We start from the raw sequence: 26,237 nt of genomic DNA on the forward strand, positions 1-26,237 counted from the left end.
CATAATTTCTGCTAGGGAGGCAAGTGGCAGGACCCAGGCAGAAGAGGCTGCTCAGAGTTGGCAACCGGGACCCAGCTGAAGGTAGATGACCTCCTGGCCAACTAGGGCCAGGAGGACATGCTTTGACAGTTGAAAGCAGGACACCACACTGGGAACATCTTCCAGGCAATAGCTGCCCAGATGGCCGGGCAGGGGCACACATGGCCACACAAAGGCCAACTCTGTGGCCACAGCCCACTGGCAGCTGGCCCAGACTGCCTCTACTGGCTGTGCAGCCCCCCATCCAGATCTGGCAGGCATGCAGCCTTGAGGCCACATGTTGTAGTAGGTGGCAGCAGGTCATAGCCAGGCAGCAGCACCCAGTGCCAGACTGCTGCAGTGGGTAAAGGGTGCAGAGAACTCTCAGGGCTGCTTCAGCAGTCCAGGTGGCACAAGGGGTATTGTCCCCAGGTACCAATTGGCCAGGCCCCAGAAGCTCCTGAGAGCAAGTAGCCCTGAGCTACTTGCCAGGGTGGCTTTTTGTACTGATGGGGCCAGGACAGGGCAGCTTTTTACACTGCTGGGGCCAGCACAGGTGGTGGCCCCAGGCTCTAGCTCCCCCTGGTTGCAGATCTGGGAGGAGCCAGGCAGGGTTATTTTGCCCCAAGTGGCACAACTTGCACTACACCGAAGTGCATGTCTGGGCACGTGTGCCAAGGCAAAAAGCCCTGGCTCAAATTTCCACCACTTCTATTTGAACAGCTGTAAGCCCATGTAGCTGCATGTGTGGATGCACCCTGAAAGGGCAACATCAGGATTCAAGTGAAGCTAACTATATAAACAAGTTTACTTTCAGTTACCTTCAACAGCTTTAAGTACTTTTCCTTTCGGTCGTTCCCAGTCAATAAAGAAAATATCTACAACAAGTTGTGAAATGAGTTTGTGCAAGAATTGCAGAGCCTAAGAAAAAATCACAGAACAGAGTATAAATGCAAACAGGACTGTAGCAGAATTCAGGCAAAGATGAAGAATTAGTTATTACCACCAGGCACTTTTTAATAGATCAAACAAAAATATTAATACCACTCATCCACACATGAGATTGTAACTTCATTATAAAGTTTGATGATATAATAAAATCCGTTTGTAAAGCATTTGATATTTTTAAGAGCTAAGTATGGCTCATGAAGGGCACTCCATGCTTAATTTTATTCAATTTATATGCTGCCCTTCCCAACAAAGGCTCAGGGTGGCTTATACGAAGAAAACAGAATAACTTAAAAATGGAAGAGTGGCAAGAGAACAAAAACAGCTTAAAAGTGAACTAGAATATTAGAATATCAAGATAAAATAGAGACACCCCCCCCCCCCAAAAAAAAAACAAAACAACAAACAAAAACAAAACAACATTTCATCCTAGCTTTGTTTGGTAAATGCCTGCCCAAACAGGAAGGTCTGGCATAGTTGGCAAAATGATGATATGAGATATCCAGCATTGTCAAGACAATGGAAGCAATGTAAACTACATAATAAAAATGTATTCATTCTGGTCACTTTACAGTGGAGGAAAACTGTTTTCTGATGGTACACTGCAGCATGTCATTATTTCCAGTAAAAACATCTAGTGTAACTGAAACACTAGTTTTCCTCATAGAGAGATACCAATAGCTGCTGAAGCCTACAACCATACTGGCATTCTACATTCTACTTTAACAATTTATCTTTTTGGTAATGTTTACTTTGATCTCTAAAAGAATGCAGTCCTAAATTCCATCTTACCTGGGTCCTTTTCTACCTGTACTTTTAAATGAATGAGTCCCTATAGTACAGGTAGAAAAGGACCCAAGTAAGATGAAATTCAGAACTGCATTATTTTAGAGTACATACTATAGAGTATCATTTGTTTTTCTCCAAAAGAATCATTTTTCTCCAAAAGAAGCAAAATTTTATGGGCAAGTGATTTCAGTCACAGGGATAAAATTTAAACCTTTTCTTCCTTTCTTAAAATCTAATATTCAAGACGTCTGGAAATGAGGATGATGAAAAAAATACAGAAGTAGTAAAATGAATCACGACTACCAAAATAACAGAACAGAATTCTTACCTTTAGAGTAAAAGCACATCCTATATATGTAACAAAATGCTTTTCTTGAGATGGAATTGGTAAAAGAACTGAAACAAATTGCTGTGCCTGTAAGCAAAGACCTGCAATTAAATTATGCAGTAACAAAGAGCTCTCACGTGTCATAACATACTAAATTCTAGAGTTGATTACAAAGTCCTGAATACTTTTTAAAAACCATTATCCATTGCATAGAATTATGAACATTGTAATAATTTTCCAATTTTTGAAAGATTTTGGCTAAGTACCAAAAAGGTAACAGGTTGGGAAAAGGTGAGCATGCAGATTTAGACACAGAACACACAATATCATAGATAACTTGCCTCGATAGTCTGGACAGAAATGCAAAAAAAGGAAAATAAAAGTGTGTCAAAACATAAATGGAACATTTCACTTTAAAATTAATCTCTATTAATCTCTACAAATCTGAAAATTGCACTTACTTTGAAGAAAATAAGCCAATAAATCCCTGTTCCCACTGTGATGATAAAGAAAACATTGGCAAGGTCTCCAGCATAGAACAGCAAGAATTTAAAAACAGTCTGTAATTATAAAAGTATATTACATACATTACACATAGTTCTCTAAAACTAGGAATTATTTTATATGCACAAGCTATACACATGAATTATTCATTTGGTAGTGAATACCATAACTGAAAAGTGGTTTCCTTTATAACCTGTTTTCATATGTTCATATATTTCTGATATAGTCCCCTTCTGAAAAGCAGAACTTCTATGCCTGGCCTCTGTTCGAAGGGGGATTATTCTGAAGATTTTGGGAAAAATCCCTTCAGGTATTTTAAAATTATGGAGGACAGTTTTGATGAAGAGCCTTTCACATAATTTTGTTGGGCTATGTTCTAAATGGCAAAAGCAGGGCCCTTGGCACACATTCATTTAAAAGACACCATGGCATGGCCAGAAGCACAGTTCTGAGATTGGTGATCAGATCACAATCATGTCCTTCCTACTTTCCAGTGCAGGACGAGCCAGGGTTCATGAATGAAAAGTTGAAAGTCGGGTGTCTGCAGATCCAGGGCCACGACCAGTGCTGACTATCAGTTGACTGTCGACTCCAGCCAGGGACCACAGTGGGATCTCAAATAGGTCCTGGTGGATCTAGGGGTTGGGCCTGAAGCTGACAATCAGCTTATTGTTGGTTCTGGCTCCAAAAACTGAACTGGGGCTGATTTAAGACCCTGGCAGAGTCCCTGGTTAGGACTTGCTGTTTATGCCACAATTACCATACTAATCATGGTGTAAGTGTAACATAGAGGGGCCCAGGATCCAGAATGGACAAGAAACCAGCAATACTTTGCCCTCAGGTGATCATTCTTTCAAACCACTACTTTATGCAATGAATTTAAAGGGACCTCCAAGAGGAAAACTAGCTCAGCTGCTAGGAGGGATAGAAGTCCTGATTATAACAAAGATATATAAGAGAAAATTATAACAAAGATCCCCTTTAAAGAGAGAGTGCACTGTGCCCCACATTTAAAACTACCAGCCATTTATACCTGCAAGTCAATTACAGAACTTCCAGTACGCCTCTTCCAGCCAGCAGTCTTAAGAAGGGACCATAAAACTGCCAGCCCACCCAGCACACCCAACGCAATCTAGAAAACGAAACATTATTTACAGTTATGTTTTGTCTTTTTACTGATGTTAGCAAAGAACTAAACTGACAGAGGGAAGGAGGGATGTGACTTACATCAGTCTGGATTTGAGCTTCTGATTGACTCATTTCATAATTGACTGAGAAGGAAACCTGCTCATTAAAATACAAAAGTAAATAAAAACATTTAGTAAATCAACTACATTGATACGGAGCATTCAGTTTTGCAAGGTTTTCCCCATGATGGTATACCCCTCCAACTCTAAAGGTTACAGCAGGCTTGACATGGCCCCTTCATGACATTAAGTAAATGGAATTGACTTGTGCGAGATGGAAAAGGTAAACTCTTAATGGAGTTCAGCCACTCATGATTTTCCAAACATAGGAAAACCAAAGAGAAATTCTTTCAAAGGATCTAAAATTGCTTTCCTTAGTTTATATATTTATCTTAAGAAAAAATAATTGGCCATGGTCTAGAAGACTCTGTACAACTGAACCTTTATATGTTTAGCTGTGTGACACTAAGAAAAGCTAGAACTAACAAGAATGTGGAAATGTATTATATATTTAATTTAAAAAAAGACTGAGGGAAGTGGCTGATGCCTTGGTTTCTGAAAACATTTGCTACATTAGCTGGGAGAACAGATGTTGTCACTTTAAATGACTTGTAGAATAAATTAGTTCAGTTCAGAAAGTCAAAAGTTAGTAAGATTCAGGGTAGATTTTTATGAATGTTTGTGTTGACAGTGCAGGGCTCATGTAAAATTTGTCTAAATGGGACAAATGTGGTGCAAAACTGTAACTGAATCTGGCCCCCAAATCACCGGGTATTTTTAGTTCCCTATGAACTGGAATTTTGTAATTTCACCCCCTACATTGCCAGCTGTATGAAAGGGCTTTTCTAAATGAGTGCTTCTTTTCCAATAGAAAAGTGACATTGTTTTAGACAACATAAATTGTTCTGTTATCTAGTATTTTCTGCTTCTGCTATTTCCAACCTCCTTTTCATTCCCTCATGCCACTGGCATTTGACGTAGGGAATACTTTCAATAGTGCATGTTTCTAGTCATAATCTTATCAATATGGGAATTGTTTAGGATGACTGAGATGCATGTGGATTATGGACACACAAACAAGTTACAATGATGTATGCCTGGGTAGCACATCCACAGTACCTACCCATATGCAAGCTCTAATACTGTAGTAGAGGGAAGGCAGCCTCTCTCTCACCAGGAGTCAGGTAAACTACCTTGCATTTTGCTACATGGTCAGAGTGTGCCTATAGGGCAGTCCCTATACAGTAGCTGATGTTCACACACTATTTGCCATCGTGGTAATTTATTACTGGCCCCATACTTTTAGAATGGCAGATCTGACATCAGCACTTTCTGTATATTTACTCATTATGGAATAGCTATCTTGCCACATGAAATCTCTCTTTTTCGTTCTTTAATGCTTATTTCTTGAAAGTGATACACTACTAACAGATAAGACATAACACTGATGGGCATTTTAGATCCATTTCCTCACTTTAAACTGGTTACGCCATGAGGTTGACCCAGAATGTCTATATACCACAGCAACCTCTTGTTAATAAAAATCTATTAAATAAAAATAGGCTATTTCTTAATTTAGAATAGTATATTCAATGTATTTAGTTCATAAAAAGTTGCTTCTTCTAGTCATTCTTCATATGTACGTATATTTTTTCTTTATAATCTATTGGCCTTTCACACTATGAAAGCAATCTTGGGTTACCATTTTTTTTTTAAATGTCTAGGGAACTTAAAGAAAGTGAAAAACGAAAATACTTGACTGATTTGACTAAAAGCATATTACTGATAATTTCAATTTTAACACTGAACATCTGGGGATTTTTTGTTTATTTCATATTTAAGTCTGGAGAATATTTGATTTCATATTTAAGTCTGAGCAGAATGAATAATTCTGTCCAGTTAAGATAATAACAGTGAAGAACCAACCGTCACACTCTGGGTATCAGGATTTTGGACCAGAAGATCGGTGTAGGCAATGGTAATTAGAGGAGGATAGATAGCTCCTCTTTGAGTGTTGGGTACCAGATGAATACTGTAGAAATATAAATAAAAGTATTATTTTTAGTTGGGAAAAAGCATACAAGCTGAAGAGAATATAAAATAGTAAATATAAAATGTGATCAATATAATCAGTAAGAAATATAGCTACAATTTACTTTCAAAAAGTGACAGAAATGCAAAAGGTGCACTTTTTTCCTCTCCACAAAAGAAATTTAATACAGTCTTGATTTTTAAAGACTATTTCCCATATAGAGTCACACAAAACCCCCCTACTTGCCCAGTGTCCAGATAGTTCTGAAAGTATACAAGGGGGAAATCGCCCTTCACTGCTTTCCAGTTCTCTCTTCCATTACATAACAGATTATAAAGAAATGGAGGTGTAAAGGGAAATTTTGATTCTATATGAAAAATCATTTTAGAGGTCCACAGGTATACCGTTTGTCACAGGCGGGGTCCTACAGGAGGGCTGTGATCTCCTCAAGGCCCCTTCCCGTGCTAAGTTGGCCCAAGGGCACCCTCAGTTTCTCGTCCGCCACGTCTTTGATGTTGAAATATGTTAGGGATGCTGCCTTTTCCGCCCTCTTGGGCATGTCTTGCTGTAGTCTCTGCCCTGTGGACTCCCGGACCCCTTGTGGGTCCTGCTCTACAAATGGGTGCTTCCGGGGCGCCCTAGCCTTAGGGGCTATGCATGGCTCCAAACAGCCCTTATACCATGCCCCAAGCCTCGCAGCTGGAATGGACGTTGTCCTGTCCAGGTCTACAATCCCTCTGGCACTCGGGCCCTCCGTGGCCCTGTCTCTCTCCGCGCTCTCTCTCTGGGGCCTTCTCCACAATGCTGTCCCTCTTCAGTTTTGCCGCCCTCCTCTGGGGCCTTCACTATAGCGCCGCCCTCTCTCTGGGGCTCGTCTGCAGTGCCGCCCTCTCTCTCGGGCCTTCTCTATAGCGCTGCCCTCTCACAGGGCCTTCACTATCGCGCTGCCCCCCTCTGGGGCCTTCACTATAGCGCTGCCCTCTCTCTGGGACTCGGCTGCAGTGCCGCCCTTCTCTCGGGCCTCCTCTGTAAAGTCGCCCCTTCTCTAGGGCTCCTCTGTAAGGCCGCCCCCTCTCTGGGGCTCCTTAGTAATACAGTCCCCTTCAGCACGGTTCGCCGCAATGCTTCGCCCTTCTCCGGGGCTCACCGCATTGCTGCCCCTTTCTCCGGGGCTCGCCACGCCCGCACTGGGGCTTCTCAGTAATGCCCCCTCTCTGGGGCTCACCACACCCACACTAGGGCTTCTCAACCGCCCCTCTCTGGGGCTGGGGTCTATGCACCCCGTACGCAGCGCCCTTACTGGCGCTGGGGCCCCCACACCACTGTGGGTCCCTTATGAGGCCTCCTCCAACCCCTAATAGCCTCACCCAAACCACTGGTCATAAACAGCAACACAAAATACAAGCCAATTGGCTATAACTTAAACAGAAGCCGCCTGGCCATAACAATGCTCAAGCCTGCCAGGAAATACTCCATCCCTTCCATGAGAGAGCTCCTTCCTCTTGGGCAGCTGGCAGGGAACTGCTAGCCTGGCCTCAGCCCCTGGGCTTTATAAGGGCCAGGCCCTGCCCCTTCCGGTCAGCTGACCTTCTGTGGTTGCCCCGGCAACCCACAGCTGGGCTCCTTATTCATTCACTGCTAGGGTCCCTTCCCTAGCAGTTTCTCCTCCTTAGGAGCACAGCACCTCAGTGCTCTGCGACACTGTTGAATAACCTTCTCTTTCAAAGCCTGTCCCACCACCCTTGAAAGATAAACCACCATCAGTAATGATCCAAGCGGTGCGCAATTAAAATTGACAGCAAGATGCTCTCCCAAATTAGATACTGCATTAGGAGGGAAAGCTGACAAAATTATATTGCATAAGAACCTATATAATTCTACATATGACCCTTACACCCTGCAGGAGGCACACAATGTAAACATTTAACAGATGCTACCTAGGATCTCCTTGAATGTCCTCTGGTATTAGGTAGGCAGAAAAATGTCTTTTCCAACTCTCAGCATTTATGTATGCATTATCTGATGCGTCCTTTGGTCTAAAATGAACTTGGATTTTACCCATACATCCCACAAAATGTTCAAGAAAAATTATTTGGCCTACACAGACTTAGGCCTCCCTGAATAGCTAAAATGTGGGCATAATTGTTCTACTTATAGATGCAAACTTCAGGAAGCACTTGGGGAAGGACAAAGAAACACTTTAGCCTTACAGAACCAAAATAGCATGGATCAGCTTTCATGCAAGTATCTCTTTAACTACGATAGGTGACTAGGGCAGATACCCAGGTGCGAACTTGGGAGGCAGAAAAAGGCAGCTGCTACTGCACCTGTGCAATCACACCAGCCACATGGTGGCAACTGGAAATTGCCATTGCTCCTGTATGTAGCAGCTGCCCCAGGTGCCTGGCTGTGTTATTATACTTCTGCTCTTCAACTTTCTGGGCTGATATTCTGGCTTTACAGAAAACATAGCTGGTAGACACAACAGACTGAGATCTAAAAAGGGGATGCAAGAGTTCTACAAGAATCTTATTTAAATCTTAAGGCAAAGGCGGATTGTAGACATAAGGCAATAAATGGAATAGTTGTAGAAATGTGGTTACTGTAGGTTGTCAATCTGTGAAGTTCTTTTGGGTGGAAGGGGTGGAGAAAGTGGGATGAGATGAAATAGCCAAGTGTACCTTGAAAGCTCAAGACCGGTCTGATTATTTTAAAGTGATATATCATTGAAGAAAAATAAACATTTGATGCTATTGGATCCAATACCTCTTCAACTATCCCTGTGAACAATCTAGTCCAATTTAATAAGTAGATCTGGCAAGTCAAAACCTAAACGTCCCAAAGGATTTTTGGATTAGCAAAATACTAATGATACCAGTAATTCAAAAAACAAGTTGTTAGCAAATCCATTTCCAAGCACTTGGAGAAGAACAAGGTAATTAGGAAAAATCAACATGGATTCACCAAGGGCAAGTCATGTCTGATCAACCTTATTACCTTCTATGATGAGATGACTGGCTCCATGGACACAGGAAGAGCAGTGGATGTGATATAACTTGAATTTAGCAAGGCTTTCAATATGGTCCCTCACAAATTTCTTGCAAGCAAGCTACTGTAGTACAGATTGGATGAAGGGACTGTAAGGTGGACAGAAAACTGGCTGGATCACTGGGCTCCCAGAGTAGTAGTCAATGGCTCAATGTCAAGTTGGCAGTCAGTATCAAGTAGAATGCCCCAGGGGTCAGTCCTAGGGCTTGTCATGTTCAGTAACTTCATCAATGACCTGGACGATGGGATGGAGTGCACCCTCAGCAAGTTTGCAAATGACACCAAGCTCGAGGGAGTAGTAGATATGCTGGTGGGTAGGGCTAGGATTCAGAGAGACCTAGGTAAATTGGAGGATTGAACCAAAAGAAATCTCATTAGGTTCAATAAGAAGCGCAAAGTCCTGCTGAGGTGGCCAACAGCAATTTGGGCTACATTAGGAGGAGTGTTACCAGCAGATTGAGGAAAGTGATTCTTCCCCTCTATTTGGCGCTGGTGAGGCCACATTTGGAGTACTGTGTCCAGTTTCAGGCTCCCTGTTACAGAAAGGATGTAGACAAATTGGCAAGAGTCCAGCAGAGGGAAAAGGAAAATGGTTAGCGGGCTGGGGCATATGACTAATGAGGAGAGCCTTAGGGAACTGGGCTAATTTAGTTTGGAGAAGAGAAGACTGAGAGGGGCTTTAATAGCAACCTTAAGCTACCTGAAGGGTGGTTCCAAAGAGGATGGAGCTAGACTGTTCTCAGTGGTGGCAAACAGAAGAAGGAGCAATGGTCTCAAGCTGCAGCAAGGGAAGTTTAGGTTGGAGATTGGGAAAAACTTTCACTTGGAGGGTAGTAAAGCAGTGGAACAGGCTACTCAGAGAGGTTGTAGAATCTTTGGAGATTTTTAAGACCCAGATAGATAAAACCTTGACTGGGATGATCTAGTTGGGGATGGTCCTGCTTTGAGCAGGGGGTTGGACTAGATGGCCTCCTGAGGTCCCTTCCAACCCTAATTTTCTATGATTCTATGGTCGAGGCACTGCAAATGTAGATAGAGACTCTCACACTTATCATGAAACAAAAGAACCAGCAGACTGGGAAGTAGAATTTGCAGTACTGACATCAACTACAGGGCTCCTTATACATGTATTCTTGGGGTGGGGGGGAAGAGAGGCACTTTATTTAGTGAGGCTCTGAGAGCTGCTCCAATTAAAGCACCAGAAGCATCAGCGTCCCCGCACTGAAAAATGGCAGCGGGGGCAGTTTAACTAAAGCTTGGTTGCAGTAGAGCAGTTCTAAATTATAGTACATGCATATGATCCTCTTGGGGAACTTATCCCAGTGAAGAACACGGTATAGTAGGACACTATTACACTGCCTCTTCAATGCCAAGGATGTACATGCAGCTGGCACAGAAAATAAAGAACTGCTTCTGCAAAATTTCTGCCAGCTGAGTGTTTTCCTGCAAAAGAAGAATACTCTACTGGATCTCTCCCAACATTTTAAGTTTATATTGCATCATTTATTTGGTACAAAAAAGGCTTAGCAAACTTCAGAATTCTACCTGCATTCTCAAATGATGGACAAAAACCAGAGTGGCCCGAGCTCCCGCAAGATGCATTCAAAATGCATATTCTCATTTTAATGGAAGATACTCCTCAATCTGCCCTAACGAAATATGTCTCTTTTTTCTTTTAACTCTTCAACAGAAAAGGTAGCACAAGGTATATTAGGACAGATGACACATCCTGCACTTATTCACCTGATTGTTATTTTGCTAGCAATTCGAATGATTCTTGGTTGTTTTTTCAAGTCATTCTCTTTTCCACTCAAGGCATCCACCAAAAAAATTCGACGGGTCAGAAGCCAGTTGTTTCTATTACTGCCTTTGAAAGAAAAATAGCAGTGTCATGTAATGCTTAAAATTAGTAACTGAAAGCCACAAGAGTGAAATCAATTACACCAAAATAAAAGCAGCATGCATTATTGTATTCATGCACTCTTACATATTTTTTGTTGCTTCAATAGAACTATATTAAGAAATTCCTGAGATTAATCGCTCTGCTAAATTATGTTTATTTTAATGTTCATAACTCTGTTTCCAAGAGTTACCACTATCCAAAGGTCAGACTACTTCCAGAGAGAGAGAGTGCGCAAAGAAAGAGGCTGCAGGTAGTTGGTGATCATTTAGTTTCATAGTTGGTAGGGTCGGAAGGGACCTGAGCAGATCATCAAGTCCGACCCCCTGCCATGGGCAGGAAAGAATGCTGGAGTCAAACAACCCTGGCAAGGTGTCTAGCTAGCCTCCTTTTGAAGATCCCCAGGGTAGGAGTGAGCACCACTTCCCTTGGAAGTTGGTTCCAGATCCTAGCCGCCCTGACTGTGAAGCCTCCTGATATCTAGCCTGAATCTACTCTCTGTCAACTTATGGCCGTTGTTCCTTGGTACTCCCGGTAGTGCTCGGGGGAACAGGGACTCTCCCATAGCCTGCTGGTCCCCCTTGGCCAGTTTGTAGACGGCCACCAGATGTGATTCTTCTCTGCAGATATTGTTTAGGAGTCCAAGATAATACATACAGAGACCAAATATGACCTTTATTTTCCATATGTACTACTTCAGACCGAAGCAGCTCCCCATGCCATGTGAAAGAACAGACAGAAAATCAAAGTTAACTAACTCTATTATATATAGACTTCAAATCCATTTCTACATATTAGGATGCAGGAAGGCCCATATACTTATGAGATCTCTTTTCAAATTGCCTTCTCCCTTCCCAAAATGAAGAGATCTTCCATGACCTTTTCAATATTGGCTTAACTATATATAAAATCAGTCAGGCCATTGCAGACCCAGCATATGAAGCCAAAGCCTGTTAATATTGCACAGAAGTGGGTAGGTTTTTGGCTCTGAAAGATTAAGTTTATAATACTAAGACACCTTGTTACAACAATGGTGAACTGTGATATCTTTAAAATGACTTAGTGATTTTTCAGAATACATACAAACTATTTCCAGTGATGATTTATAACCTAATTTAATTCACTGAAAGCATAACTATTATAACATTCCTACCTTGATTCACAAGCATTTCATTGTATTGAAGGTTTAAGTTTAAAACTGGTATAGCCCAAAGATATTGTTGTCCATTATCTTCAGGATATTCAAGGTACACATCATAAAATATTGGCTTAGGAAAACTCATTAAAATCTTGGACACAGAAACTGTACACTATAAAAAATGTGATTAGAAAAGGTCATGTTAATCATCTAACCATTTTATTCCATATTTTAGAGTTATGTATTATTCCCTATAACTATTCAGGTATCTGCCTCTTGCAACTTGAATGAGACAATGCATTCCAACAATATTTAATTTACTAAAAATTATGGATTTAACTAATAGTTGCAATTTGTTTCAAGGGTAGAATTTCAAACTGTGAAAGCAAAGCTTTGGCTGTTTCCTTTTTCCTCATTTAAAAAAAAATACTGAAAAAACTACTATGAAAGTTCATAGAACAAAACCTGTATTAACAGAAAGCTGAGTTTGAATGAATAGGCCCTCAAATCAGAAAATATTAAAATTAAAATGAAAATGTTAATTACATTAAAGTGAAAATGTTTTTTCTTTGTATATGTGAATTAAATTGTAGTCTTAAATTTAAACAACCACACAACACTTCTTGGACATACCATTTTTTTCCAATGGGTTTAGAGAAATACCACAAGAAAATACTGTGACATATACAAAAAATAACTGATTTTTTGTCAGTTATTACTAAAAAACATAGTAAGCTAGCCTTACAAAATATCCTGCATATTAAACATATAAAATGAAGCAGTAGCAAAAATTTACTAGCATGTCTGTGTCATCAAGACTCATAATTAAACGTTAACTGTCTAATATTTTTCAATATTTCCAAATAGGACTATGGTACTCATTGAAGGAAATATATATATTACATAGTATCATAGTAGCTAGGGTCAGGAGGGACCTGAACAGATCATCTAGCCTGACCCCCTGCCACAGGCAGGAATGAATGCTGGGTTCACAAGACCCCAGACAGGTGATCATCCAACCTCCTCTTGAATTTGCCCAAGGTAGGGGCGAGGACCACTTCCCTGGGAAGTTGGTTCCAGATTCTGGCCACCCTAACTGTAAAATATTGCCTTCTGATCTCTAACCTAAACCTATTCTCCATCAGCTTATTACCATTGTTCCTTGTCACCCCAGGTGGTGCTGGGGAGAATAGGGCTCTGCCTATTTGCTGTTGATTTCCCCTGATGAATTTGTAGGCAGCCACCAGGTCCCCCCCCCGCCCCCCGTCAGCCCCCTCTTGCTGAGGCTGAACAGGTTCAGGTCCCTCAGTCTCTCTTCGTAGGGCCTGTCCTGCTGCCCTCTCACCAAATGGGTGGCCCTCCCCTGAACCCTCTCCAGGCTGGCCACATCCCTTTTGAAGTGCGGCGCCCAGAACTGGATGCAGTACTCCAACTGCAGCCTGACCAAAGTCGCACAGAGGGGGAGTATCACCTCTCTGGACCGGCTTGAGATGCACCTTTGGATGCATGACAAGGTATGGCTGCCCTTGCTGGCTGCGGTCTGGCATTGGCAGCTCATGTTCATCTTGGAGTGAATAATGACTCCAAGATCCCTTTTTGCCTCTGTGCTTTCAAGAAGGGGACTCCCCAGCCCGTATGTGTGCTGTGGATTCCTTCTTCCAAGGTGCAGCACCCTGCATTTGTCTACATTGAACCCCATCCTATTCTCGTCTGCCCACTTTTGTAGTCTGTCTAAATTTATTTTAAAAATCTAAACATTTAAAAACAAATTTAAAGAAATCTAAAATTTAAAAAATGTTACATTTTTTATTTAAGGTGAGTTACTACCTATAAAAAGATATATTAGAATTATAATGAAATCAGTGGAAAAATATGGAAATGTTTAGAAAATATTACTTACATATTATAGATTAAAAAAAAAAAGCCATACAGTACTATATTACTAGTATATGGAACCTTAGATTTGGAATTTTCTAAGATTTGAGCATTTCAACATGCAATATGACCATTTAATTCACAGTTTAGTTTTCCTCTGTCTACAGAAATCTTTTGTTACCTTGTAATTTAAGCCTGAATTCAAAACTATTTAAAATATTAATCAGATATAAATACAATTTTTATGGCCAGGTACAGACATTACACTTTTACTGGTATAAGTGATTAGAAACCAGTCTAGATCCGCAACAGAACAGAAGTTTACCCCACACAGGTTTAAAAATGGTGGAGCCTGTTTTAAGATATGCCACCCTCCGCCTCACCAAAAGGCAAATGTGTGCTCTGTTCATTACTGATCTAAACTACGCTGTGTGAAGAAAATTGTGTAACTTGATCGATTCTGCCTTGGGCTTTTTAAATGTCTGTACCTAGCTAGCCTTTATGGGGTTCCAACTAGTCAATCTGTGACTCAATTTGCTGAATTATAGCAACATGAGTCTTAGTAGGACACACGTTATCCTAGTCACAATGATAGCAAAGAGCAATTTCAGCAAGCATGGTCCAAAGTATAAACAGGCACACAAACTATAAAAACAGCACCAAGTTGAATGAGATCAATGATTAACAACAGGAAGTACGTTTTTATATCTTTTTTCAATATCTGACCCCAGATAGTAGGACTTCACATTTTTGTTATAAAGGAGCAAAGACAGCTTAGACTTTTACTAAAAATAATTGGATTAAACACTTCAGAATGTAAAGACAAAATGTTGGCAGCAGTTGTAGCTTAAGATTTTCCCAAAATGCAACCAGCATAAACACGTAATGCACTTTTCCAAGAGCAGCTAAACTAATAAATTATATTAATGAATAAATAAATGTATACTAGATTCTGTACAGACACATGGACCATTTGGTAAAAGTTAGCTGCCTCCAAGAAAATCCCAGCAGGTAAAATAAATACCATCTTCCCCATTTACAAGAGAAAAACAGACAAGTTAAAGCTGGAATGTAAAGGATTCAAGTCTAGGGACTTCAGGCTTTGTGCGAGTCAGCATCAAGTGAAAGATTTAAACATTCCCACACTGTGCCAAGCCTTGTGCTCATTTTGTCTGATTTTAGTGTACAGACACATAGCATTATTATGAGACTTAACAAATAAATGTATTCACTCTATAACTATAAAAGCTGAGTAAGCAACAGATTCACAACAGTTAATTCAGTGCCACAACTCAAGGCTCAACTCCCACATTGCCTTCACATACACCCTATTACTGGCAAGATATAAATATTACCATATAAAAGGTTATTTCATGCTTACACTTTGTTGATAAGTTGTTCCAAAAATATAAGCAGCATCCAATCGAGTCAGAGTGTCTGGACAAAGCTATACAAAACCAATATGAGGTCAGACATACAAAAATGTAATAGTCTCAATCTGTAGAACATTTATAAGGACCTGTGTAATTTCTCTCTCTGAAGTTCTAATTAAAGGTTACCAAGAGATACTGTTTTTAAATTCTGAAGAGAGGAAAACTACATTATTTACCATAATACCTTTTGTGGTCTGAGAAAATTGCCTCGACTTATTTACATTTCTCGAATGCTCTCTATTCTACCACTGAACTTCTTGAACCTTGTGGAAAGAAATGCCTAACCAGACTGCAAAAACATCCTCTTGTGGCATTGAGCACTCCTGCCTAATATTTTTAAGTTACTGCTGCTGCATCCAAGAGTTTTATAGGAATGAGTGGGAGGCAAAGATGGGGGAGTGGCGGCAGAGGCAACATTCTCAGAGCAGCAAAATGACTCCGGCATGTAACAATATTCTTTTCTTTGAGGTGGATTCCACATTTTCCCCACTTGGAAGTGTAGCAAAAAATGTAGCTCCCAGAAACACAGGCTTCTGATTAAACAAGGACTGAAGAAGCATCTAACCAAGACAGGATGCAAACATAGATATCAAATTCAACTATAACTCCAGGAATTACACCTATACTATCCATATCACTTCAGTCCCAAAACATATAACTAGCTAAACTTTTAAATTATGCATAAGATGAAATGTTAAGTAGACACTGGGTATGTCTACATGAGACGTTTACTGAGGAGCTGACTAATTAGCTCGGCAGTAAAATCTCAGCATCTACACACAGACCTATTAGGCCGCAGTAAACTAACAAATACTACCGTAGGATAGTATTTGTAAACACAAGTGCTATTTATGGCAGCATTATTTACTGCACATGCAGATGCTGATGGGGCTGGCTGGGGCATGAGGGTGCCTGTAAGACCCACACTGGAGCACCCTTGTGACCCAACCAGCGCCTCCGCAATGCGCTGAGTTGGGTCAGAGCAGCCCCAGGCTGGCAGGCTGACCCTCTGGACACTCTGTTAGCCAGGGCTGCTCTGACCCAGCTCAATGTGCTGTGATCCTGGGCTCGCACGTAAATACAGAGCCCGGGAAGCAATAAACTTCAGCGCAAACTACGCCAGTTTATTGCTTTGCATTAATAACACATGTAGACACACCAATTGAGTAAAAATGGCATTCCTCTTACACAGATCCCCAAATATTATAAAGGAATTTACATTTGGGAAATTAACTGCAAATTGACCCAGTTAAAATCTCAAGACCATCATAACTTTGGAGGCAGAGTATAGAGTTTCAACTGGGTAAAGAATTACCATGGGTATAATGAATTTGGAGTTCAGCAATAAGATTTAGGTGGAATGGATACTCTACTCCTGGTGTAAATTTGGGAGAAGGTAAAAGCAAGTTTTACCTTGACGGAATACTGTTAAAAAATTAGTTATTAAAACTGCAATTAATTCACCCTTCTGCAGACCCTGTGCATGTTTATGTGTACCCATACCCCAGGAGCTGTCCTTATGAGTGTGCTAAACCCTGCTTTTCCTATGCTCAAGATTTATAATACTGATGGTGGTGTGGAGCATCTAGAAATATGTACATGGAGATTCAAACTTGAACAAAAAGAAACACCTAAAAAGATAATTTATTAGATATTCTAATACTGTAGTCATGATAAGATTGTTGTATAGTAATTGTAGTTATTTGAACATTCATGTGCTATATTAATGCTTCTCTCTTTCACCATTTAGGCTCTTTGCTAAAGGTACCTAGCATTTTATATTAGTAAACTTTTTGATGCACTATATCAAACTTACCTGTAAGACACCTCCTTCCAAACTCTGCCATTTAAGAAAGTTTCCCTCTACGTCATATGAGGCTGCGATAAATTGCAGTTTTATATTCTGACAACAGAAGTGAAAAATAGTTTTGAAAGACTGAAATAAAGTTTTAGAGACTACTATGCTGTCATCCAACATATTCTGAGTATGCCCCATATAACATTTAATTTTCTCTTTCTTATTTGTAAAAATTAATATTAATTATAATTCTTGATTATAGAAGTGATTAACCTGCTATTGTAATTTACTTTTTGGTGTCTCCATGATCAGCAACTTAAATGATATGAGAAGTAGATTTGATTTGAACAGTACTGATACAACAGTTTTTGTTGTAATGTCCCGCTTGCTCTGAATTGAAACATTGCGTGGAGGCAGTCTGATGAAGTTCTTCTGGAAGCCAGACAGGGCTCTAGTGGATCTCAGGCTGGTGACCCCAAAGACTGTGTCCAGATGAGCATGGCCATGTGGTGTCGCAAACACATCTGCGGTGTCACACACCACACATTTAGATGTTCTCTGTGCTGTGAGGGCGTGCTGCCCGTGCATGCATTGCTCTTTTTCCTTGGGATATCCAGGGGTCAACCCCCAACCCCCGCCCAAACCTGCAGGAAAAAGACTGCAGAGCAGCGCACACACAAGCAGTGTGCGCTGTTCAAAAGTGGAGCCAGGTTGCCCAGAGCCATGCTGCAGGCTCAGGAAGCCACCAGGACCCCAGGTAAGGTTGCTGGAGCCAGCCCAGTGCTGGCCCCAGTTTCCCCTACCCAACCCAAGGTAACTTGCTGTGCACCAAAGCACGTGTGGTATAGCAAGGTGGGTGGCACTGCGTGGGTGGCAAGGTGCGCCACCACTACTTGTCCCTGGGGAACCAAACGTCCATACTTGTCTGGATGCAGCCAAAGAGTCCAAAATCCCTGACTTAATAGAAAAATATGGATCTTTCAAACATTAAAGAAGTTGCATTGCAGTATTACTCTAGTTAAAAAACACTAACTGTAGATGAAAAGTTGGTCTGGTCAATGTCTTTTTTTTTCTGATTCAGCTGTAAAAATTTTAAGACAAACATAGTAATATAATAAAAAAACAGGTTGTTACAACTAGTACTTATTTTTGATGCTTTACTCATATTTTACCCACCTAAATAAATTCTATAAACTTCTGAAGACTGCTTGCAAAATATAGAACAATTTCAATTCCTGTAGGAGAAAGGGTGCCTATACATGTGCAGAGTAGGCATTTCCAAAGGTGCTGTAACTTTTGAGCTTTACTTAAAGTTTTTAGGTAAAGCACCTTAAAACTTAATAGATATTCCTAGGCTCAGGGCAAGTTTCATGCCTTGCTGTAGTTCTGTGGAGTAGGAGGCAGGGGGTACCAGAAGCTGCACAATGCAGCCTGAGGCTCCAGAGCTAGCTACACCTGGAGGTAGCAATTAGTAATTACTAGGGATTTTGGCTTTCTCCATTTAGAAATCCCAAATTCTCTGATTTAAATTAAAAAAAAACACAATTTCCCAAATTCTCTGATTCAACCCCCGCAAAATCCACATTTTCCTGTGATTAAAATGAAATGTCACTCTATATATAGGTATCCATTGAACACAAGGTTTTATTGATATGTTAAACTGATATTTTAAAGTAAGTTGGAAGTCTACCAGTGCCTCAATCATTATAATAAAATAAATTTTAAGTACTTGTATATTTTGGCATTTGATTTTGGTTTATCATAGAAAATCAGAGCTCCCCTTGCCTTTTCGCTCACCAGGATGTGGGTCCGGCTGCGGCTGTCACCCCACTGCTTTGCGGTGCTTAGATGTCTCGATATGCTGGTACCCTGCCTCTGATGTTGCCCCTCACTCCCAGGCCACAGGTCCCCCAGCCCTGCCGGTGCCCCTCGCTCCCAACGCAGAGCTCCCCAGCCCTGTGCCCTCTGGTGGCACATGCTGCTCCAGATTTCTGTGCCCATAGTGGGGCACGGTGCAGCAGCTGGGCCAGATCATTTCTGGGCAGAAGCCACCTCCATGGCCCAGCAGGAGAGACCCAACATGGGAAGGAGTGCTGTGCTACCATGGCTACCAAGGTGAGGTGTGGCAGCAGCGGCAGCACAGATTTGTGCCTGAGCTGCTGCCGGGTGGCCAAGGGGTGCCTCAACTTGGCAGCCATGGCAACACAGCACTCCCTCCTGTGCTGGGTCTGCCCACTGAGCCACAAAGGCAGCTTCTGCCTGGAGCTGGTTTGGTCTGGCTGTAGCCCCACACCCTGCTGTGGGCACAGAAATCTGGGGAGGAATGTGCTCTCTCACCCTCCACAACATGTGGCTAGTGGCCCCTGCAACGTTCTGATGGCCTGTGGGCCCCTCCCCTCCCCTGCACAGACTTACCTGGAGGGCCTAGCTGCCAAATGCATACGTGTGCGCACATACACGTGGTGCCTCCTGCTCCCCCCCCTTCTCCAGCAGCCCTTTGCAGGCTGGAATTCTGCCAGCCTACAAGAGGAAATGTTTCTCCTTTAAAGGAAAAATCCATGTTTTTCTCCTTTAAAAGAGAAAATCTGTGGTTCTCTCTTTTAAAGTAGAAAAACACAGATTTTATCTGGCAAATGGAAAACCCAGATCCTTAATTACTCAGAAAACCCAGTAATTACCACTTTGAAAAGCTCCAGTTAAATACACATGCAATAAGGACAAACTAGGTAGGCTGAGAAGCACTACTGCAGTTCACTTTACATGTAAAACACATACAATGAGGTTTAATTAAGGCATCTTCTGCCATTTAAAAATGTTCTAAAGTCGCTCATGTGTATTGGCAGCTTTAGAATGCTTTAAAAGGCAAAAATCATCACTTGTATAGGCACCCATAAATTATGACTTAGACAATGGGCTGAACAAATGTGTGGTACACAATTAGCTTTAAGAATGATACTGGGTATGAATTTGGCTGTTAAATAAATATAATAACTGCCTATACCACATAATGCTTACCTTATTTGTTCCTTTAAAACTGAAGCCTGTAGGAAACTGGGTTGTATCAAGTACTTGAGATGCTAACCCTGGCTGGTCACCATAGTAGATCCATGGCAGATAGTGTCTCCTAGAAATAATTAGATTTTGTTTAATATCTAGGAATTTAATGTTTATTGTTAGACTTTCATTTTTAATACCTGTTCTATGAAAACACTGATATTGAAAAAATGTGTGGATACATTTATAGAAGAGGTAACATACCAGAAGGATATTGAATGAACAATGCCTAGCCCTGCTGTATTTGCGTAGATATACTGGAACAAACCACATGCATCAGTACTGGCAGAGCTTAGAGAGTTCATATTCATAACACACATATTTCCCAGTGCTTGACATGAAGTTAGATTTGAATAGAGCTGCAAAGAAAATTAATAAAAAGAATTATATTTAAGGTCCACATTTTCCGGCATGTTATTTAATGTTCTGAGACTTAACCATAAGGCTCTTCTCTCTCTCCTGCATTCTGTCAAAAAATGGTCCAATTAATCAAAGCTGAGCTAATAAGCAGTGGCAGCAGCAGCTACAGTAAGAAAAAAAATCACTGAAGATTTAAATTAAAAAAAAAAAATCACTGGTATATATAAATGAGACTTCCTTTCCTTTTTTGTGTCCGTGATGAGGTATTTAGCCGAATTTGCAAATTTGTTGGAATGTGAGAGGCCACATTGAGCGCTTCTGCTATGCAGCCATGTGCCTTAGCACCCATGCTACCCCAGAACCCATAAATGGGACTAGAATCCCAGGAATTATAGCTGTACTATTCATGTTGCTATAGTTCTAGAACAGTGGTTTTCAACCTTTTAACATTTGCGGACCCCTAGAAATTTTGAAGAGGTGTAGACCCCATTAGAAATTTTGAATGATGGTACAGACCCCTCTGAATTGTAAGTGTGGGTATTCACATACTTTTGATTGATCAATATTCATCTTTCATGGACCCCTTAGACAGTCTGTGAACCTCTAGGGGGTCCACGGGCTCCAGATTTTCAACCACTGTTGCAGGACTTCTAAATTTAATACCTTAACAATCACTAAAGATTTACATTTAAATCTTAACTGTCAAAAAATATTACTTTACATAAACTACTCAGAATCCTCACATTTAACACCATTTTTTAGGATAAATCAAACTCAAGACCTACACAATCTCAAACTTGTATTTTTCTTCTGGGAGTGTATTCAAAAAGGATTTTTCACTTGATTTGGAATAAATTTCCTATACACATGTATAGTTCTCACTAGCACTAAGTATTGCCTGATATTTTTAAGATTAGTGCATCTTCCCCCCTTTATATATACTATCATAAAATAAGTTTAAAAAAAATAAACACATTCATTACCAAAAACTGAAGTCCAACGCATGAGCTATTTCAAAACTTAGATCAGAGCGCTATTTCTTCGAGGTAAAATACAAGATACATGTTTAAAGCATATTCAAACTCACCCAGCAAGCAGCTGCTGATGCTTGTAGATTTTTTTGAAACCACGCTGAAGTCACTGCTATACCCTGTAAATAAAGGAATGTTTTTGTGCTCTTTATGAACTCTGAATTGGACAAGTAATTAACACAATATGTCACAGTCTGAAAAATAATAGTGTGTGTCAACTGGAAGATGAAAGATTTGGCACAATTTTCCTGTCTTCTAAAAGTTTTGTTCTTGAGAAAGATCAATTCCAAAGGAAAAGTATATCTTTTGATGATACTAAACATGTCATCTATAGCAAAATAATTGGTTCTGCTTCAACAGGTTACATTTTGCCTAAGACAACTGAATCAAAGAATAAGAAAAAGAAACAAGCTTCCAACCAGCATGTTGTTCCATAGGGGCAGACTTCAAGGGTAAGGGTCTGATTATATGGAACAGCTTGAAATTACAGCAACTTATTTGCTGAAATTTTTTGTTTTACTCGTGGCAAGCAAGGTTCTTTGGTTAGACGTGGCATCTTTTATTAGACCAACTGAGTAGTTGGAAAAATGTTCTTTACAAGCTTTTGGGTGCAATCAACTATCTTCAGGCGTAGGGAGTCTCTGCTGTTGTTCTGTTGTTTTACTCTTAGCTTTTGATAACTGTAACCATAAGAAGAAAATGCAACTAGATATATGGGGTGGGAAAGTTTTTTTAATGAAATGTGAACAAATGATGGCATGTGCTTTCAATAAATGCATATACTATTTAGAAGCAGGCATTTTCAGAAAGTGTGACTACAGCTTGCTTTGAAGAAAAACAAATTTTCTATTGCTGTCTTTTCCATACAGTACTATTCAGTTCTGCTTTAACCTATAAAAACTAGTTTGGCACTCCTGACTTCAAGTCCTACTGATATTTTTCCAGACAGCTACCATTTGAACAGGTTTCCACAAACAATATACATTTACGACACTGAAGCTACCAATTATTCTAATGTCAAAAACATTTTTTCTTCCAATGAAAAGAAGATATTTGTACTGTCCTTAGCATTTTCAAAACGACATTGATTTACTACACCCTTCATTAGTTTTTTAGTATTAAAGGGAAATGTGTACAGAGATGATGATTCAATCTCCTCCTAGACCTTCATTTGGATTTTTAAAAACTACAATTTGACACTGAAATGCTCATGATCCCTTATGAACTGTGTAGTTGGGAATGTATAAATTCTGTAGAAAGGTCCTTGGATTCTGTGGTACACTGTTGTGGAGGCCTAGAAATAACACAGCAGTAAAATTTAAAAAAATATGGATTTCAAAATGAAAAGGAAAATAAAAAATACAATGAATACATAAGACCATATATTTGTTTTTGTATTCACTTCAGTGAACTCTTAAACCATCTCCACATTTTCAGTAGCTACATATTCCACTAGTGGCTACATACTTTGTTTCTGTTTTATAGGCTGAGAACACAGCACATGTTGGGATCTCCATTTATGGTGCCATTCTCCCCACAATCTCCTTGTGTGCCACCTTCCCTTCCTTTATGGCACTCACTGCTCCCTCTTTCTCCTTCCTGATGTCAGAGAGGTGTGTGCCCTCTTTTCCATCTGTTCCCACAAGAGGCTCAGGAGCTCTATTCTCTTCCCCACCAAGGTTTCTGTGTACCCCCACTCATGTGTGTCAAGCATTAGCATAACAGGGGTGGGAGGGGAAGGAGGGGCACCAGCCCCAAGAGCACAGAAATGATATCCCCACTCCCCTAGAGTCTTTGCTGCCCTGTCCCCTCTGGCCACAGGAGCCGAGCTGGAGAAGCTCCCCACCACTCAGCTGTAGGGGCTGCATGCCAGAAGATAGCAGGAACAGCCCTCAATGCCCAGCCCTAGAAGCTGATCAGGGGCAATTCACAGCACCTGGTTACAGGAGCCGGGTGCAGGGACATGGCAGGAGCAGCAGGGGTCTTTGAGTCTCAAGGGCAGGTAAGTCTCTCCTACAGCTGGGCAGTGCATACTGTTCCAACTCAGCTTCAAGGGCTGGGCAGCACAGGGCTACTCCTACGGTGTCATGACACCTAGCTCTTACAGTCAGTGTGAGATTTCTCCACCTCAGCTCCTATGGCTAGGGGAGCATAGGGCTGCTCTAGATGCAACAAAGGAGTGCTCACTTTCCCCCTTCTCCACCAAATTTTCCCCAGGGAACTAACATTTAAACTTGCACCTCTGGTGTCAAGGCCCTCATTCTTCCCTGTTTCCAGGAGCTGTGCATCTCTTTCCCTCTACGATCATTTCCCCCACCATATAAACTTTGACATCTCACCCTAAGGGGATTCTGTGACCCACCCATTCCAGTGGTGTACCAGGGTTCCTTCCCCCACCCTCTATACCAGTGCTTCTCTTTGCTCTTCATTTCATTCCCATACCAGGATCCCAAACTTCTCACACCATGTCAGAGGCTGCATGCACATCATGTTTCCCTCCACATTAAGGCCCATTATTCTCCCTCCCTGTCTAGGGTTCAATGTGCTCCTTTTCCCCTCATATGTCAGGATCTTGTTCTCTCACCCTTTGGTAGGGGCTCAATATGCACCCTATGCCTAAACCCTTCTACCCACAATTTTCTTTTTTTTTTCTCTTTTAGGAGACTGCTCCAAATTAGCTGACCTGAGAAAGGGCATCTGATGCCCAAAAGCTTGTGCTCCCAGACAATACAGTTGGTCCAAAATAGGGGTTGGTAACCCACAGAGCTATTTGATGCATCCTACAGACATGGGGCTTAGGTAGGATTCAGTGGTGGATGGCTTCAGCAGCGGTTGCTCTTCCCATGTTGCTGCAGGAGCAGCTAGATTCTAGCACCCCTTGTCTGCCCATCTCTAATTGGAACTGGGTCAATCTGACTTGCAGCCTTAAAAGGTTGCTGACCACTGCAGTAAAAGAAAATCACAAATAAAGCCTTGCTTCTCATTAAAACTTAATAAACAGCTCTTTTCCAACTAAGCGGTAGAGTGGTTTCATGGCTGACCTCTGACACTCCTTTACAAAGTGCTACTGAGTGATGATTGATAACTCATGCCCCAGAACACAAAGTATTTTTCAAGAGGTAAATGAACATTATTCCCCTTTTCACTGATGGGGAAATGGAGTCACTGAAAACTACTGTCTTGGTAAAGGTCTCACAACAAATTATGGGACATTACTTGAGTTTTGTGACGTCCAGGCTATAATCAGACCACTTACTGCTCTCCTTAAAAGGTAATAATTTAGCACTTAAGCCATGCTATCATTTATGTAGCAGGACAAAACAAAGCACGGAGAGTAACTAACTAAACTGACTTTGCCTCATGTATAAGGAAGATAGATGAAAGTACCAGCAAAGAGAAAAGGTATCACTTAAGTTAAATCAGGTAACAGAATTCTACCTTTACTTAAAAAATACTTCACAAAAAAAATTGCATACAGTATATATACAGACAGCTTTATAATGTTTTAGACACAAAACACTTACTAGCTGCCCATAGTGAATAGTTGCTACTCCCTTTGGAGGGAAGTGTCCACTGCTACTAAAGCATAAACCCCCTGTCTGAAAAGACAAAATTAATGAGACATAAAATCTACTTTAAAACAAAATACATAAAACATGGTACAAGATAATTTTCTTCTTCCATATTTCTACAGAGACTGCTTTGTTATACTTACTAAAATATTTGGCTCTGAACAGTCACAAGACTTGCTTACATTGATGAATGTCTGTTCACATCTTATACACCTATAAGTCACACAAAAAAAATTGGATGAAGCACCTAAAGATGGAGTTAATGATGGGACTTCAAATGAAACTGATAGTAAGGTATTTACTTCTGATAAAATAGCAAAGTATTTGTTAATGTTAGATTAAAATATGTTTATTCAGTTTTGAAGAGTCCATAATTTGAACAAGTAGTAAGGACTACATAATCTCTTCAAAATCTCTCTCTCAAATTCTGGTAATGCCATTCAGCTCAAGTAAACAAGGTCAACAGTTTTTTTTATTCACAGCAAAATGCTTAGGAGAGACTTGTACCCATTCCCAATGAAGTCCACAGGAGACTATCCATTGTTTTCAATGGAAGCTGGATTGGAATCTAAAAAAAAAAAAATATTCCCATCTAATTCAACTGCCATTCATTTACCATAAAACAATATACTGTCAAGCTAAGAACTGTTTCTGCTCCACAGCCAGTTAGAAAATAAATTAGAGACTTACAAATTTAGGATCCTGGTCCTGCAGGGTGCTAAGTGGCTTCAACTCCCACTGCATGTAATGAGTTTGAGATTTCTTATTTCCCTTTTTAAACTACTACAAAGCAACAGGGATGGCCCTAGTATATTCAGTAAAACATTTCCCTATTAACCAGAAGTACTAATGATATCCAACAGGATATAGTTTTATTCTGGACAGTGTTCCATGTCAAACAGATTCTCTCTCTTATGAAGACTCATAAGACAGATTCAGTTATATCACTCTGAAGAAATGAGAGCACCTACCTATTTCCTAAGACATCTGAAGTAGAAAAGGATTGTTCACTTCCATCACAGTGTATACATAATGCTTCTTTTAACAATGTTCCATTAACATCCCTTTCCACTACATGAAAAAAATGTAAACATTGACATGTTAAACAATATTCCCTGCAGGTCAAGAACCTATGTACAAAAATAATGCTTAAAAAGAACAAGCCTAGGGCAATCCTGTTCTGATTTTCTATTTATTTCAGGCTACATTTTCTAAAAGTCTG

General features: G+C 40.7%; 1 protein-coding gene across 3 annotated transcripts in view; it reads right to left on the minus strand.

Moving 5' to 3' along the window:
• Positions 1 to 26,237, minus strand: part of TMEM67 (transmembrane protein 67) — a 46,801-nt gene that overhangs the window by 12,001 nt on the left and 8,563 nt on the right. For all 3 annotated transcript variants that reach the window (XM_025199434.1, XM_025199435.1, XM_025199433.1), the window contains exons 4-19: positions 25,987 to 26,086; positions 25,159 to 25,228; positions 24,968 to 25,042; positions 21,500 to 21,562; positions 20,257 to 20,411; positions 20,014 to 20,122; positions 17,017 to 17,103; positions 15,149 to 15,214; positions 11,908 to 12,064; positions 10,598 to 10,721; positions 5,701 to 5,806; positions 3,815 to 3,871; positions 3,621 to 3,719; positions 2,545 to 2,643; positions 2,084 to 2,170; positions 840 to 939 (exon numbers count right to left, since the gene is read on the minus strand). In XM_025199434.1, the coding sequence (XP_025055219.1) occupies positions 840 to 939; positions 2,084 to 2,170; positions 2,545 to 2,643; positions 3,621 to 3,719; positions 3,815 to 3,871; positions 5,701 to 5,806; positions 10,598 to 10,721; positions 11,908 to 12,064; positions 15,149 to 15,214; positions 17,017 to 17,103; positions 20,014 to 20,122; positions 20,257 to 20,411; positions 21,500 to 21,562; positions 24,968 to 25,042; positions 25,159 to 25,228; positions 25,987 to 26,086 (1,554 nt within the window). The remainder of the gene's footprint in view (positions 1 to 839; positions 940 to 2,083; positions 2,171 to 2,544; positions 2,644 to 3,620; positions 3,720 to 3,814; positions 3,872 to 5,700; positions 5,807 to 10,597; positions 10,722 to 11,907; positions 12,065 to 15,148; positions 15,215 to 17,016; positions 17,104 to 20,013; positions 20,123 to 20,256; positions 20,412 to 21,499; positions 21,563 to 24,967; positions 25,043 to 25,158; positions 25,229 to 25,986; positions 26,087 to 26,237) is intronic.

Source organism: Alligator sinensis, unplaced genomic scaffold (genome assembly GCF_000455745.1).
Source record: "Alligator sinensis unplaced genomic scaffold, ASM45574v1 scaffold273_1, whole genome shotgun sequence".
NCBI classification, from domain to species: Eukaryota; Metazoa; Chordata; order Crocodylia; family Alligatoridae; genus Alligator; species Alligator sinensis.